This window comes from Molossus molossus, unplaced genomic scaffold (assembly GCF_014108415.1).
Source record: "Molossus molossus isolate mMolMol1 unplaced genomic scaffold, mMolMol1.p scaffold_m16_p_2, whole genome shotgun sequence".
NCBI classification, from domain to species: Eukaryota; Metazoa; Chordata; class Mammalia; order Chiroptera; family Molossidae; genus Molossus; species Molossus molossus.
The window spans coordinates 90,739,551-90,756,965 of NW_023425355.1; the positions used below are offsets into that span (position 1 = coordinate 90,739,551).

At 48.1% G+C, this 17,415-nt stretch overlaps 1 protein-coding gene across 4 annotated transcripts; it reads left to right on the forward strand.

Annotated features, from left to right (window-relative positions):
* Window positions 1-7,023: 7,023 nt before the first annotated feature.
* FAM3A (FAM3 metabolism regulating signaling molecule A) lies at window positions 7,024-16,371 on the forward strand. Of its 4 annotated transcripts, none has more exons than XM_036271496.1 (10): window positions 7,024-7,135; window positions 7,491-7,688; window positions 9,253-9,366; window positions 9,932-9,955; window positions 12,203-12,326; window positions 12,443-12,501; window positions 13,002-13,052; window positions 13,389-13,473; window positions 13,550-13,676; window positions 14,559-16,371. In XM_036271496.1, exons 2-10 carry the CDS (start codon window positions 7,676-7,678, stop codon window positions 14,652-14,654), a joined length of 693 nt encoding a protein of 230 aa, XP_036127389.1. In that variant the 5' UTR covers window positions 7,024-7,135; window positions 7,491-7,675; the 3' UTR covers window positions 14,655-16,371. The 4 variants fall into 4 exon arrangements, with proteins under 4 accessions (XP_036127389.1, XP_036127390.1, XP_036127392.1 ...); XM_036271497.1 differs by having other exon boundaries at window positions 7,609-7,688; XM_036271499.1 differs by lacking the exon at window positions 9,253-9,366 and having other exon boundaries at window positions 7,609-7,688; window positions 12,148-12,326.
* Window positions 16,372-17,415: the final 1,044 nt, after the last annotated feature.

The window sequence follows — 17,415 nt, forward strand, 5'->3', positions numbered from 1 at the left end:
TGCCACCGCACGACCAACCAGGGCCGGGGACAAACTGCAACCGAAGTACGTGCCCTTAGCGGGAACCGAACCCGGGTCTCTCCGGACCGCAGGCCGATGCTCTAACCGCTGAGCCAAACCGGCCAGGGCAAAACAATTTCTTTTAAAAACATGTTTGGACTCGAAAAAATGGCAGCGAAGTGAATGGAAGCTACACAGACCGTCTCCCAGGACCAAACTGGAATTACAACTAAAATACAGACAAATCGTCGGGGAAAAGCAACAGAAAAGCAGCTTGTGAGGACCATATAACCAGGGACACTGACTCGATCCTGGTAGATTTACAGAGGTGCAAGAGGGGGGCTGGGAACCAAGGGACAGCAGTGGCCTTAGCTGTGAGCAGCGCCCTCGGTGTTACACTCCCAGGCGGCTCCACCGCGCAGAGCCGGGACAGATGCTAAAATAGCCACAGCCACTCACCTTGCGCTCCAGCAGAGGGAGGGCAGACTGGACAGAAACTGTGTGGGGACACTCGGGATTTGGAGGGCGCTCAGAGCTTTTACTGAGTTGCAGCCACACAGGACCGTGGCCATCTTACTCCTTCCCAGGGCTCTGGGGAGAGGCCATGGCCCCTCCCTTGGAGATTCAACCCCCCCCCCCCCGTGGGTCATTGAAATGCAAATTGAGGCTCCTTAACAACCAGCATCTGCATCTGCCCCACCCTCGAGAATTCCCCTTACACTGAGCACCTGAGGTAGTTTTTCTTTTTTTTTTTCTTTTAAATACAATGACTTTATTTCTATCTTCTTACAGTCCCCAGTATCACATCAGGTAAGGTTCTTCATTGCATCATCAGGATACCCAACAACTTTATTCTTCGACGCCCAACACTCATTTCTCATATCTTGTTCATGGATGAGAGGAATTAACTTCATTAAAATGTTCATACTGCCCGGCCAGTGTGGCTCAGTGGTTGGGCATCGACCCATGGACCAGGAGGTCACCAGTTCGATTCCTGGTCACCGCATATGCCCAAATTGTATGCCTGATCCCCAGTGGGGGCCTTGCAGGAGGTGGCCAATTGATGTCCTCTCTCTTCAATGTTTCCATCTCTCTCTCCCTCTGCCTTTCTCTCTCTCTTGTCCGGGAGCAGCTCCTGCTCAGCGGGGCAAGGGCGGGATATCCCAGCCACATCCACGTCCCAGCTGCTCGGCACAGCTCAGCCTGGCGACCACTGCCACTCAAGCTCCATGCGTTGTGCACTGGACTGGTGGCCCGGCGATGTTGGTGGCGGGGACAGCTCCAGCTCAGAATGGCTCCCACACTTGTTGCTGTCTCTGCTGCGGCGCCTCTCTCCTGAGGTAGTTTTTCATTCAACTGAGAACCCAAGACTCTTCAAGTAACCACTACTGATAGCCTCCAGGCAAAAAGATGGAGGATAACTGAACCATTCCTGGGCTAGCAACTCTAACCAGGAAAGTAAGACTTGACAGTGGTGTTTAACGTGGGACCTCCCTCACTCATCCAAACCCAGGAGAGGGAGCCACAAACAGCAGAACACCAACAGCCACAGGGAAAATTTGGCAGGCTCCAAAGCCCGCTATGATAACCAAAATGGTGAAACAAGGAAACAAATGCCAAATGAAAGAACAAGAGACTTCTACCGAAGATGAGATAAATGAGCTGTTAATCAAGGTAACAGAGCTAGAATTCAGAGCACTGATCTTGAGGAAGCTCAACAGCATGAATAAGGACATCAACACTGTGAGTAAAGATATAGAAATATTGAAAATCAACCAATTGGAAATTAAAAACCACCAAGAAGAAATCAAGAATGACATATCAGAAATAGCAAACACATTGGAAGGTCTAAATAGCAGAATAGAGGAAGCTGAGGACAAGATCTGTGAATTAGAAGACAGGGTAGAAAAAAATCAACCAATCAGAAAACCAAAGGAAAAAAACTAATAAAAAACAGGAAGACAGCTTAAGGGAACTGTGGGACAACTGGAAATGTAATAATATTCACATCATAAGAGTCCCCAAAGAAGAAGTAAATGAGCAAGGATTAGAGAATATATTCGAAGAAATAGTGACCGAAAAATTACCTTCTTGGTGAAGGAAAAAGGCATTCAACTTCAAGAAGCACAGAGAGCCCCAAGTAAGAAGAACCCAAACAGGCCCACATCAAGACACTTAAAATGCCAAAAATTAAAATGCCAAAAAGTAAAGACAAAGAGAGAACCCTAAAGGCAGCAAAAGATAAGCAACAGGTTAACTACGAAGGAACCCCCATAAGGCTCTCAGCTCACTTCTCAACAGAAACACTACAGGCCAGAAGGAAATGGCACAAAGTAATCAAGGTCATGAAAATCAAGGATCTGAATGCAAGACTACTCTACCCAGCAAGGCTATCATTCAAAATACAAGGTAAAATAAAGAGCTTCCCAGACAAAAAAAAAAGGCTAAGGGAATACATTACCACCAAACCAGCACTGCAAGAAATGTTAAAAGGACTGCTGTAATTAGCAGGAGAAATAAAAAGAAAAATAGAACCACACTAAACAAAAATGGCAATAAATAAGTACATATCAATAATCACCTTAAATGTAAATGGACTGAATGCTCCCATATAGATGAGCATGACTCATCTATACGTTGTTTCAAAGAGACCCACCTCACAACAAAAGACTCACATAGGTTGAAAGTGAAGGGATGGAAAAAAATCTTCCAAGCAAATGAAAAGGAAAAAAAAAAGCTGGGGTAGCAATACTCATATCTGATAAAATAGATTTCAAAATGAAGGCCATAACTAGAGGTAAAGAAGGCCACTACATAATATTGTAAGGATCTATCCAACAGGAAGATATAACCTTGATAAACATATATGCACCCAATATAGGAGCACCAAAGTATATTAAAAATCTTCTGGAGGACTTCAAAGAAGAAACTGACAGCAATAAAACCATAGCAGGGGAATTCAACACCCCGCTGACATCACTGGATAGATCCTCTAGACAAAAAATTAGGAAGGAAACAGAAACTCTAAAGGCAGCACTAGACCAAATGGATTTAACAGATATCTACAGAGAATTATACCCCAAAACTACAGAATTCACATTCTTCTCAAGTACAAATGAGACATTCTCAATGACAGACCACATGTTAGGACACAAACTAAAACTCTACAAGTTCAAGAAGATTGAAATCATATCAAGTATCTTCCCAGATCACAATGGCATGAAACTAGAAATTAATTGCAACAACAACATGCAAAGACATTTGAACACATGGAGGCTAAATAGCATGTTATTAAACAATGAATGGGTTACCGAGGAGAGCAAGGAAGAAATTAAAACCTTCCTGGAAACCAATGAAAATCAACACACAACAGCACAAAATCTATGGGATGCAGCAAAAGCAGTTCTGAGAGGGAACTTCATAGCACTACAGGCCTACCTCAAGAAACAAGGAAAATTTCTAATAGACTATCTAAACTCACAACTTAAAGAACTAGAAAGCAAACAAAAAGAAAACCCCAGAGCAACTAGAAGGAAGGAAATAGTAAAGATCACAGCAGAAATAAATGACATAGAGACCAAAAAAACAATTCAAAGGATCAATGAAACAAAGAACTGGTTTTTCAAAAAGATAAACAAGATTGATGGACCCTTAGCTAGACTCACCAAGAAACAAGGAGAGAGAACCCAAATATACGAAATCAGAAATGAAAGAGAAGTAACAACAGACACCACAGAAATACAAAAGATTGTTAACAACTACTATGAACAATTATATGGCAATAAATTCGACAATCTAAGTGAAATGGACAAATTTCTAGAAACACACAGTCTCCCAAAACTGGACCAGAAAGAGATAGAAAACTTGAACAGAACAATAACAACTAAGGAAATTGAAGAGGTAATCAAGACTCTCCCAGCAAACAAAAGCCCAGGCCCAGATGGCTTCACAGGGGAGTTTTACCGAACATTGAAAGAAGAACCAACACCCATTCTCAAACTATTTCAAAACATTCAAGAAGAAGGAAGACTTCCAAACTCGTTCTATAAGGCCAGCATAATTTTACCTCCAAAACCAGAAAAAGACACTACAAAAAAAGAAAACTACAGGCCAATATCCCTGATCAACATAGACGCCCAAATCCTGAATAAATACCAGCAAATGGGATCCAGCAATACATCAAAAAAATTATTCATCCTGACCAAGTGGTATTCATCCCAGGGAAGCAAGGCTGGTACCGTACTTGCAAATCAATAAATGTGATACACCACATAAATAAAATGAAGAATAAAAACCACACGATCATATCAATAGATGCTGAAAAAGCATTCAACAAAATCTAGTATCCATTTCTGATAAAAACGCTCAGCAATGTGGGAATAGAGGGATCATATCTGGACATAATAGAGGCCATATATGAAAGACCTACAGCCAACATCATACTCAATGGGCAAAAACTAAAAGCATTTCCTTTAAGAACCGGAACAAGACAGGGATGCCGACTTTCACCACTCTTATTTAACATAGTACTGGAAGTCTTAGCCACAGCAATCAGACAGGAAGAAAAAATAAAGGGATCCATATTGGAAAGGAAGAAGTGCAACTGTCATTATTTGCAGATGACATGATATTATACATAGAAAACCCTAAAAACTCGATCAAAAATCTACTAGACTTAATAAATGAATTTGGCAAAGTAGCAGGATACAAAATTAACGTCAAGAAATCGATGGCATTCTTAAACACCAATGATGAACTCACAGAAAGAGAAACTGAAAAAATAATCCCATTTACCATTGTGGCAAAAAAATGAAGATAGCTAGAAATAAACGTAACCAAAGTAAAGGACCTATTTGCAGAAAACTCCAGGACATTGAAAAAAGAAATAGAGGAAGATATAGAAAAGTGGAAGCACATACCTTGTTCATGGATTGGAAGAATTAACATCATTAAAATGTCCATATTACCCAAAGCAATCTATAGATTCAATGCAATCCCCATCAAAATACCAACGACCTATTTCACAGAAGTAGAACAAATACTTCAAAAGTTCATATGGAACCAAAAAAGACCCCGAATAGCCACAGCAATCTTGAAAAAGAAGGACAAAGTAGATGGGATCACAATACTGGATATCAGGTTATACTACAACGTGACTGTAATCAAAACAGCCTGGTACTGGCACAAGAACAGGCATATAGACCAGTGGAACAGAACAGAGAACCCAGAAATGGACCCAAAACATTATGCTCAATTAATATTTGACAAAGGAGGCAAGAGCATACAATGGAGTAAAGACAGCGTCTTTAATAAATGGTGTTGGGAAAATTGGGACAGCTACATGCAAAAAAAAATGAAACTAGACCATCAACTTACACCATACACAAAAATAAACTCAAAATGGATAAAAGACTTAAATGTGACCCCGTGAATCCATAAAAATCCTGGAAGAAAATGTAGGCAACAAAATTTTGGACATCATACACAGCAGAATTTTCACTGATATATCACCTAAGGCAACAGAAACAAAGGAAATAATGAACACATGGGACTACATCAAACTTAAAAGCTTCTGCACAGCAAAAGAAACAACTATCAAAATGGAAAGGCCACCCACTGTATGTGAGAGCATCATTGCCAATGATACATGAGATAAGGGGTTAATTTCCAAAATATATAGAGTGCTCATACAACTCCACAAAAGGAAGACAAAGAATCCAATTAAAAAATGGGCAGAGGAGCTGAATAGATCACTTCACACCTGTCAGAATGGCCACCATCAACAAATCATCAAACAAGTGTTGGCGAGGGTGTGGAGAAAAGGGGACTCTAGTACACTGCTGGTGGGAATGCAGACTGGTGCAGCCACTATGGAAAACACTACAGTGTTACCTCCAAAAATTAAAAATTGAATTGCCATTTGACCCAGTGTTCCCACTTCTAGGAATATACCCTAAGAAGCCTGAAACACCAATCAGAAAAAATATATGTACCCCCATGTTCATAGCAGCACTATTCACAATAGCTAAGATCTGGAAACAGCCCAAGTGTCCATCAGTAGACGAATGGATAAAATAGCTGTGGTACATATACACAATGGAGTACTATGCAGCTGTAAGAAAGAAAGATCTCTTATCCTTTGAGACGACATGGAGGGACCTGCAAAGTATTATCCTAAGTGAAACAAGCTAAGCAGAAAAAGACAAATACCATATGATCTCACTTATTTGTGGAATATAATGATCATAACAGTCTGAGGAATAGGGTAGACCCAGAGATGTGGAAGTAGGGTACAGACTGACAACCCTCAGAAGAGGGGATGGTGGGGGAGGGAAGAGATAAACCACAGAACTTATATGCATGTACACATAACCAATGGACATAGACAACAAAGCTGGGGACTGGTGGGTGGGATGGGGAGGAGGGTGTCAAGGGGGTAAAAAATGAGAAACATCTGTAACAAAAATAAATTTATTAATTTCAACAAAAGAAAATAATAATAAAATAAAATAAAAAAGAAAGAAAACTACAGGCCAATTAAAAAAAAAAACATGTTTTTTTAATTGACTTTTTAGAGAGAGGGAGAGACAGAAACAATGTGAGAGAGAAACATACATGGGGTGCCTCCTGCATGCCCTCCAATGGGGGTGGAGCCCAGCAACCCTGGCATATGCCCTGACCAAAAATAGAACTGGTACTTCTCAGTCCAGGGGACAACACTCAATCCACTGAGCCCCATCAGTTAGGTTTAAAACAATTTCTAATTAAGCCCCCAGATCCATCCGCCTCCTCCTAGGCTTTAGAAATCCGACCGCAGGGAACCACCGTAGCCCCACCACTCCAAGCCTAGGAAGCTGGAATCTTCTACCAAAAGAGTCTAAAGGGAGACTTTTGGGGCGGGGCACACGTGGGGTCAAGGACGGGCCGGATAGGGCTCCTCCCATTTGGCGGCCTGGCGGCTCTTCTGGAGTTCAAGTCAGAGGCAGGTGGCCCCGGCCTCTCTCACCAGGCGGCTGGAACAAATGGTGGAGACGGGCTCCCGGGCGGGGCTACGCCGGGTCAGGGGCGGGGCCTCTGCTGCTTTCCACCACCGCCCCACCTACCTGGCTGCGGAGAGGCCAAGTCCTAGCAGAAGGTAGGAGTTGTGACTGCGGGCTGTGGCCCCGCCCCGGACCGCCATTGCCGGGCCTGTGGGGCCGTGCTGTCGCAGGTCCGTCTTTCGCTGAGCAGGGCGGGGCGACCGGCCTGACAGGGCTGCCCCCCCGCCCACTGAGGTCGCATTTCCCCACGGCTAGGCAAGTCTCCTGCCCGCGTTGCCGGCCCCCTGGCCCGGAGGGGAGGCCCGAGCTCGGGGCCTCCCACGGGAGGGGCCTGCGTTCGAGAGAACCATTTTCCAGTCTCAGAGGCTCCTGTGGGCACGATCGACCTTGAGCCAACCGCGTTTCGGAGGCCCTTCCTGTCCCCAAAGGGCTTCTCTCCGCGTTCCCCAGGAGCCTAGCCAGGTCGTTAGACGAACAAGTCGGTACACCGATCGCGCCGGTCCCGCAGCAGAGGCACAGCACTGGCTCATCCCTGACCCTCACCCAAACCTGCTCATCTGCTTTGTAGCCTCCAGAGCGCACAGTCCTCAAACAGTTCACCTGCCGGCAGCCGCAACCCAGCGGGAGAAGTGGACATGAGACTAGCAGGTGGGTGGCTTCCACAATGAACAGGAAGAAGTTCGAAAGGGGACCCAACTGGAGGCCCAGGTGTCCAGAGGTCTGTGTCTGGAGGGGCCCACGTGGATCACTGGGTTTGCTTTTGGAAACGGAGGACTATGCACAAGCAGTCATTCTAGGACTTGGAACAAGTCCTTTCACTTCGGAGGATTTCAGTTCCCCAAACTGTGAGATGAGAATTATGATAGTGATTTTCTACCAACTCGGGTAACTGGCTGCTGTTCAGAAAATAAGTTGGAGAGAGACTCCAGGGAGCATGGAGGCTGGGTGGAGAGGCAGTGGTCTTAAAGAAGAAACTGACCGAAGTGGCTGTGGGGTTGAATATGAGCCTGGTGCTAGTCCTGCTGTCAGTTGGATAACAAAGATGAAGATGAATTAGGGAGGGACAATCTGAGAGGTGGAGAACAGAGCTCAAGAATTGGAATCCATACCTGCTAAGGTTGCAGCATTATGAATATATTCCAGTGGAGCTGACCAGTGAGGAGATGGATGGGAGGGTGTAGCCTCAAGGCTAGGTCAAACAAATAAAGAGCCACTGCTCCCTGGGGTGGGGGATGTTTTAATTCAAGGCCAGGAGTAGATGAGAGCACCTATGGGGAGGGTAGAGGAAAGAGAGTAGAGTATAGGCAGAGAAGGCAACCTGGGACAGAAGACTGGGAAAGTATAACTTTTAAGGGGAGGGTAGAGGAGGAGGATCTAAACAAGGAGGATGAGGAGTGTCCAGATAGGGTCAGAGTGTGTTGTCCTGGAAGCCAGTAGAGAAGTGTTTCCAGAAGGAGGGCCTGGGCAGTCAATTGAAAGAGGTCAAGGAACATCAGGGCTCACAGGTGACCCAGGGAGCTGACACCAAGGTCATAGGCAACAAGCTGTTTTGGTGGGGTTATGGAGGCAAGGCCAGATTGGGGTAGGTTGTGAGAGAATGAGAGGTGAAACTAGAAAAAGCCAGTATAGATGACTGTGGAGTAACTGATGGTTCCATAGGATGTGATTCGGAAGGAGGGCTTTTCCTTCTGTGCTTTCTTATGAGGAGAGATGTTGAAAATAGAAGAGAAAGACAGAGATGGAATGATTACTATCATAAGAAACCTAAGCAGGGAGGAGAGCTTGGGGTCCAAGTCATAGAAGGTGAAGGGGCTGGTCTTCAAAAGGAGTAGGGACCTCTTCCTTCATCATAACAGGAGAGAAAGAGGATCTGATGGGTGGAACACAAATATTGGCAGCCTCACAGGCAGGAAGCTAGGAGGCTCCTAGGGAAGTGCTGGAGCCCTCTTGAGCAGTGAGTTCTGGAAGGCCCGTCCACACCTGCCAGGGAGAACCAAGCCGAGAGCCTTGGAGTTGGAACTCGATTTCCTCCTTCCACTTGCCAGGAGCTCAAGTCCCTGCTCTGGCCTGCTGGATGGCCACAGGTCTTCACCTTCCTGTCCTCCAGTCACTTCTTCCAAGTGGATGGGGAAATCTGGTCATAAGAGGTCCTGGAGTCATTGGGAGCTCACTAGCATCTGAGGTGGCCTTGCCTTGTCTGTCCTGCGTCCAGGCCCCCTCCGCATCGTGGCCCTGGTTGTGACTGTGGGTCTCACCTGGATCGTAGCCAGCATCCTCCTGGGTGGGCCTGGCAGTGGCTTCCCTCGCATCCAGCAACTCTTCACCAGTGAGTGTGGGACTATTCCTTGCCCCACTACAGAGGTCCCTAGGGCGGCCACCTGGGCCTATGGGCTGAGGCTCAGGGTGGGTGGGGGGGTGGCCTGGATTTTCTTTCTCTTTCCAGCTGCCCTTAGTCTGTCTGACTAGCATCCAGCACAGCCTTCGGCTGGGAAGCCAATCCTCGTTGATTAGAATTCTGATCCCAGTTGGAGTTGGCAGGGCCTAAGTGAGGGGCAGGGGGACTTCTGCTGAACATTGGGGATGATGCCCTGGTTGCTCCCTGCAGGCTTTGTGCTGAGTTCTGAGATGGAGATGGAGGTGTACCTTGTCTCTGGTGATGGGTCACCTAATAATTTTTTACAATTCCAATTTACCCTTTTCCTGGAGCAGGGAGCTTTGCATATGAATATCATTTAGACTTGAGCAGGAACATGCCAAGATCAGCCTGGCTTAGCCCTTGGCCTCTGAGCCTGCTGCCCTACCACCTTGACAGCATGGTATACAGCCAGGCTGCCCTGCTGCAGGCCCCAGGAGGCCTCCATGCTAACAGAAACAACTCTCTGTACCCACAGGTCCAGAGAACTCAGTGACTGCAGGTAAGGCTCCTGTCGCCTCCTCCTCCTCTGGGCCTACCCCTCATACTACTTCTGTGATACCCCTGCCTGCCCCCAGTTCTCCAGGGTTTCTGTTCTCCATTTATCTCTCCCCAAACTAGCCCACTGGAGCTGCTTGCATCCTGTGAACCTTGAAAACAAGTTACCTGCTTCCAGAATACACTGGTGGGACAGGCATAGGATAGACATTCCCATTTCAAAAGGGAAATAGTGGAAAGAATAAAGGGGTCACCGTTCCCAAGCAAGTCCAAAACCCAGAGGGGCAAATGCCATTAGGCTTCAAGGCCTGAGAAAAATCTTTTGTGGCCCAATGATCTGTCTTCTGGGCTCTCCAGTGTGGTGGGGTTGGGGGGGATACTCTGGAATGGAGGGAATGGTCCTACCCTCTGGGCCTGAGTTATCTCTGACCTCAGCAGCCACACTCTGCCTTTGGAGTCATCCTTCCTTCTGTCCTTTCTCTGTCCCTTTCAGTCAAGGCCAGCATTTTCTGCTATTATAAAATTCTCAAAAACCTTATTGGTCTGTTCATGAGGGTCTAAGCTATAGGACAATAGGATCCTCCAGATCTTTCCTGGGTAACCCCATCTCTGTTTTTGGCTTCTGCTGACATGGTTGAGTGGACCCACAAGTCACACACCTCAGCTCTTTGGAGAACAGTTGTCTGCCACACCCTTGGTGTTCTGTCCAGAGCATGCTTTCTTATTTTTTGCAATATGATTAGGCTGAGAATTTCCCAAATATTCACAGTCTGGTTCTTTTATGCTTAACAATTCCTTTCTCACTTTACTCTCCCCTTTCAAATCTTACTGTGAGATGGTTCCAGGGAAACCAAGCGCTGCCCTCAACACTTTGCTTGGAAATCTCAGGAAAATATCCAAGTTCAGCATTTACAAGTTCTACCTTCCCCAAAACACAAGAACACAATCGGCCAAGTTCTGTGTCACTTTATGACGAGGGTAGCCTTTTCTCTAGTGTCCAATAGCATGTTTCCCATTTCTATCTGAGATCTCACCAGAACAACCTTTAACATTCACATTTCTAGCAACATTCTGGTCATCATTATATATGTATTCACCAAGATGATAGAAGCTTTCTCTGCTGCTCTTCTCTCTCCTTTCTGAGCCCTCGCCATAATCACCTTTAATGTCTACATTTCTACTAATAGTCTCTTCAAGGCAGTCTAAGCCTTTTCTTTATTGATTTTAGAGAGAGAGGAATGGAGAGGGAGAGAGAGATAGAAACATCGATGAGAGAGAACATCAATTGGCCGCCTCCTGCATGCTCCCCACTGGGGATCTGGCCATAAGCTGGGCATGTACCCTGACTGGGAATCGAACCGGCGACCTCTTGGTGCATGGGTTAACACTCAATCAGTGAGCCACACCAGCTGGGCAGTCTAAGCCTTTTCTAACATGCACCTCAAAAGTCTCCAGCTTCTACCCATTACTCAGTTCCAAAGCCATGTCTACATTTTGAGAGATTTGTTACAGTATATATACTCCGCTTCCTGGAATCAAAATCTGTATCAGTTTCCTGGGGCTGCCATACCCTCTGAAGGCTCCAGGGGAGGTTCCTTCCTGCTTCTTACAGCTTCTGGTGGCCCCAGTTATTCCTTGGCTCATAGCCACATCATTCCAGTTTCTGCCTCTGTCTTTATATGGCCTTCTCCTCCATGTCTGTGTCTTCTCTCATATAAGGACAATTGTCATTGGATTTAGGGCCACCCTACTCCAGGATGATCTCATCTTAATGAATTATATCTTCAATGATCCTATTTCTAAATAGGGTGACATTATGAGATACTGGGAGTTAGAACATCAATAAATCTTTTGTGGGGACACAATGCAACCTGTGACCGAGGCTGTCCTCCTGTCCTTCCACCTCTTCCCCATGGGAATCAGGTGCTATCTTCATTACTGCTTTCCTGCAGTCCATTCTGGCCATGCGCTCATTTGTGCAGTTGCTCTCCCAGCTGCTGCTCCTTTCTCTTCTCCAACTGGTGGCAGAAAAGCCTCCCTGGGGTCCCTGTCACCTTGCCCTGAGGCAAGCCCCATCGAATACAGAGTGTGTATGGAAGTGTCCCTGGCCTGAACCATGTCCCCTCCCCACACCAGTCCCCTGCTCTGTCATCACTCATTCCTCTCTATGGGCTGGTCCTGACCTCCTCCTCTCAGACTTTGGGTGACCCCAGGGCCAGGCCCATGGGTCACCCCTGCTGTCCCTGCCCAGAGCCACGGGCCAGGAAGTATAAGTGTGGCCTGCCCCAGCCATGTCCTGAGGAACACCTGGCCTTCCGCATGGTCAGCGGGGCTGCCAATGTCATCGGACCCAAGATCTGCCTCGAGGACAAGATGTGAGCTCCTTGGGGTGCATGGGTGGGGTGGGGGAGGGAATGGATGATTGGAAGCTGGGTCTGCAAGGCCAGGAGAGTGGAGCAAATGTGCCACTGAAGGGCTGTCCCTGTGCTAGGCTCATGAGCAGTGTCAAGGACAACGTGGGCCGTGGACTGAACATTGCCCTGGTGAATGGTGAGTTTCCTGTGATTTGGAGTCAGAGTTTGGTTCATGAAAGTTGAACCCTGTTGTGACCTTCCCCATCCCCTCCCCACAAGGAGGAGGCATCTGGATGTTGTCTTGGCCCTCCCCTCCCCTCCCGTCCCCTCCAGAATTCCCAGGGAGGTGGGGATGGGATCTGTGCTAGCTGAAGCCTCCAAAGAAGGGACTAAATGAACAAAAGCATGGTAGCAGTAAAGAATTAGAAGTTTCTAGGAATTTGAAGGGTGCTTCATTGGGAGCCCCTGGAGGGCTTCAAATGCCAGGCAGAATCACTGAAGCCTTGGGTGGTCTGCAGCTAACTGAACAAGGGGCACAGATGGCATGAATGTGGGAGGATATTTGAAAAGCTTCCAGAAGGGCTGTACCCAGTGGCCATGCCATGTCGTGAGCCTGGTCTGGGAGGACTGAGGTGATAGGGTGGAGCTGCCCCAGTAGCTTGCCCAACAAGATCCCCATCCTCCCTCTCTATCCAGGGGTCAGTGGTGAGCTCATCGAGGCCCGGGCCTTCGACATGTGGGCAGGAGGTAAGTGGCTGCTATGGCCTCCCACTTTTTGACTGCAGCAGAATGACTGGGTATCCTTCCCCTGAAACACTGCTCTTCCTCTGTCCATTCACTGGGGGCTTCTTGAGTACTTCCTTGGGTTCAGAAAAGTCAGGGGTAAGGACAGGTATGTGGTCATGGGGAGTGCCTTGGCTTCTTATACTAGTTCATCCCTCTACTCACTTGATGACCCTTAGTGGGGTATGTCCCTGGCCTGATCCCTACTTTAAGTGTCCTTGTTTGAAGAACAGGGTTTGGTGGGGGAGGGATGCTCAGTGGTGCCTGATGCTCTGTGTTCCATGGGAACTCTCCCCCCAGATGTCAATGAGCTACTGAAGTTCATACGGCCATTGCATGAAGGCACCCTGGTGTTTGTGGCATCCTACGACGACCCAGCCACCAAGTAAGTAATTGCCCAGGCCAGCCTCAGCCTTGCTTTCCTGTGGCGACAGCTCACTTCTTTTCCTTCTGTGCTGCAGGATGAATGAAGAGACCAGGAAGCTTTTCAGCGATCTGGGCAGCAAGAATGTCAAGGACTTGGCCTTCAGGGACAGCTGGGTGTTTGTAGGGGCCAAGGGTGTGCAGAACAAGAGCCCCTTTGAGCAGGTATGGGTGGAAAGCCTGTTATCTCCACTTCCCACCCCAGCACAGCTAGCCTGGCCTTTCTGCCTGCATCTCATGAGGTCCCTTTCTGTTCATTCTGCAGCCTTCCCTAAACTCTGCCCCTGCACCCCTACACAGTCTGCCGAGGAAGGGGCAGTAACTCTGACCTTCCCTTTCCTGTATGAATTTCACCCTAAAGGGTCTTTAAGTGGCAAAGCTTTCACATTGGCAAGACTCATAACTAAGAAACTTTCCTCCCAAACATATTCAAGATGCTTGGTCCTGTCCCATCCTCCCAAAACCTAATACCCCCACTCACACTGCACGCCCTTCTCCCGCCAGCCCTGGCCAACTGCTCCTCAGGGGCCACCTTTGTCAGGCCCTGTTCGAGGGGCTGGTAAACCCCAGGTGCCATCCTCATCTTTAGGAGGCTCCCAACTCTGTGAAAGCCATGGTGTCCCCAAACCCTGTTCCCCACAGCAAGACAAGATAAGCAGGTTGTTCCAGTGGTTTCTGGAAGGCTGCCAAAAGAGCAGCTTAGCCCCCAGAGAAGAAACACCCCCCTGACTTTGCTCTTCCTATAGCTCCCAGCAGCTCCATGTGGGCTGGGTGAAGACAGAGACATACAAACTCCCTCCTGACCTTCCCAGTGTACCAGGCCCACAGAAATGCAGAGAGCTGACCCCCCTCATTGCACCTGTGAGGAAGGCATGCCAGTGCAGCTATTGCCATTTTTAGATGACAAAATCAAGGTATTGAGACAGACAGAAGGGGCGAGTGCCCTGAGAGAGCACAGTTGGTTGACACTAGCACTAGGGGACTGACAGTTCTGTCTCCTGTGCCTGAGGGCTGAGGCTGTGACTTCCTGCTCCCCTGACCCCGCAGCACGTGAAGAACAGTAGGCACACCAATAAGTACGAAGGCTGGCCCGAGGCACTGGAGATGGAAGGCTGCATCCCTAGGAGAACCACAGCCAGCTAGCCAGCTGAGCGCAAGGACCAGGCTGAGCAAGGCTGCATATCCCTGGCCCAGGAGGAGGCAGCGGCAGCGGCAGTGCCAGCACAGGGCGGAGTCCTGACCCCACACCCAGCCAGGAGTGCTCTCTTGCTTCTCACATCAGGACTCCAAGGTGGTGACCGGTGACCAGTGTGTGACTGGTGGTGGGGACTACAATGGCCAGCCTCATCACACTTTGTCAAGGGAGCCCAGGTACCCATCTCCTTTTCCTAAAGCTGCTTCCCCTAGTCAGCCCCCACCCAATTCCCAAGCACCCCCCCAGGCACAAGGCCTTGGTGCTCACCCCTTTACTGCACAGCCAGCTGGTTGGACATCTTCCAAAACCTCTCCACCCCACACCCGTTCACTTTCTGCAGGCTAGTCCTGTTTTGAATGTGATTCCATCTGGTGAGCCACACCTGGCAGCTGTAGCAGGGGACCTGGCCGCCTCTTGCCCCGCTCTCTGCAGGAAGGGGCTGCCTTAGAGCCTGGCTGGCCAGGGTATAAGGTAATGAGCCTGGTCACAGTCCCTAGTACAGTGGGTGGCAGCTCCTGCAATTTGTCAGAGGACTCGGCTTCCAGATAACCTGTTAATAAATTGGTGCCCCCAGTGGAATGAGTGCATTCAGTGCGGAGTCAGGGGTGGTGGTGTCCTAGGGGGGAGGGACGTGTCCAGGAGGCTCAGCCGACCTACCCCTACAGCCTTAGCAGACAGCCTTATCTCCAAGTCTCCTGCCACGGACATGTCCTGCTATTGCTGAGCTGTGTCTCAGGCAGTGAGCAGAGCAGCTCCCCAGCTGGTAGCCCCATATCCTTGTCTAGGGGAGACAGTTCTGCCTTCTGGGGCTGCAGGAAACCCACTGACTCCTTCAGACACAGCACAGGTCTGTAGGGACACAGATGGGAATTAAAACCAGTCCTAGGGGCCTCCCCACTACACCCAGCCTCCCTGAGAGCTAGTGTGTCTCCCTGAAGCACTCAACTTTGGAAGCCTTTGAAATCAGGGCTGCGAAGGGCAGAGTCACCAAAGCCTCACAGATTAGTTGTATTTCCCTTCACTGAGTGAGAACTAGCATGAAACTATCAGGAGTTTTGCTGGAATACCACATCTAGAGAGTGCAGAAATGCTCTGGGGTCAGAAAAAGAAGAGAAGGCAGTTTGGACTTCCTAAATGGGAGGAACTGGGGCACCAGCTAGGCAGCCTCGAGGGGTCCATGGTGGGGGTGATGAACTCACAAGTCCTGTTCTGGAGATGGGCTTCCCAAGCCTCTGCCTTCTAGGAGTTCAGTGCTGCCAGAATGCAAGCAAAATGTCAAGAAATGAAGGGTTTAAAGAGGTGGCAGAAGAGGAGTGAGAGACCCAGGAAGGAGAGGCTTTGGTTGTGATGCCAGGACTGGGAAGGGTCAGGGAATTGGAGACTCAAGGAGGGCCCAGATTGCTTGCTCAAGAGATGGTGATCATGGAAGCTGACACCCAGCCTGACCCTGTGCCAAGCACTTTATGTGTATTCTTTTTTTATAGACATTATATTTTATAGAGTTCACAGCAAAGTTGAGCAGAAGGTACAGAGAGAGAGATCCCACATACATACCCAACCTCCACTGACACATCATCATCACTCAAAGCCCAAAGTTGACATTAGGGTTCCCTCTTGTGTAGTAGTCTGTGGGTCTGACAAATATATAATGATGTATATCTACTATTACAGTATCACATATGTATTTATTTTTAAACCTTTTTATTATGGAAATTTTCAAAGGTCTCCCAAAGTAGAAACAATAATATAAATAAACCCCAACGCACCACAGTGATCAAATGAAATAGAACCTCACTGAAGGTCCATACTGCAAGGTTGGGAGGCTTGTAGGCCACACTGTGCCTCTCAAACAACTGCTGTGACTACCCCACCTTTCTCAAACATTCACCAAATGCCTGCCCTGGGCCAGGCTCTGTTTGTTACATGTTGGGAATGCAAGATTGAGCCCTAGTGACAGCTCCTAACTCCTCAGGGGGCTGTGCCCTCGCTGGGAGTTGCCAAAGTCACACAGATGGAAACAGCGGGCCAGCTTTACCCCCCACTTGGCCTCACACAGTCTAGAAGCTGATGGTAGTGTGGAGCACAGCCTGCCTGACTTTCCAAAGTGGAGGTCAAGCTTTATCCTGCAGTCCTCTTCTGCCAGGGTGTCATCCCCCCACCCACAGCCCTACCCTTTAGGAGTTACAACCTCCTCAGTTACAAGTACCAGAATCCCAACAAACTGGGATAAGGAAAAGATAAGTAATGACAGGAGGGAGACTTGTTCCTGTAACAGACCACAAAGCCCATAGGTGATAGTAGCTCTAATAATGTCATCAGGACATGGGCTCTGTCCATCTCTTAGCTCTGATTCTTTCTGTATTAGATTCTTTTTCAAACATGCTGTCTCCCACAGGTAGGGGGTGGCAACTCCAGCCAAAAACAAGAGTTCCCACCTTCCTAGTAGTTCCAGTACTTGCCCCTGGGGACTAACTCTCATTGGTCCAAACTGGATTATGGGCTTATCCTTGCATTAGTCAGTGTGGCTCTGATCGACTACCCCTGGGCATGTGCCTACCCCAGAGGCCAGCGTTGGAGCCATCCACATACAAACCTTGTGTACCAAGAGAAGAGATGGTTCCCCCAAAGGAAATTGAGGTGCTGTGACCTGATGCTAGGTAGGCACTACACTTCTTGTAAATATCCTACATTCCATCCTGTGCTTGTACA

Coding starts and splice junctions, on each gene's coding strand:
- FAM3A (XM_036271496.1), top strand. Junction 9,956..12,202: donor AGAGAACTCAGTGACTGCAG/GTAAGGCTCCTG, acceptor GTCCCTGCCCAG/AGCCACGGGCCAGGAAGTAT. Junction 13,474..13,549: donor TACGACGACCCAGCCACCAA/GTAAGTAATTGC, acceptor TCTGTGCTGCAG/GATGAATGAAGAGACCAGGA.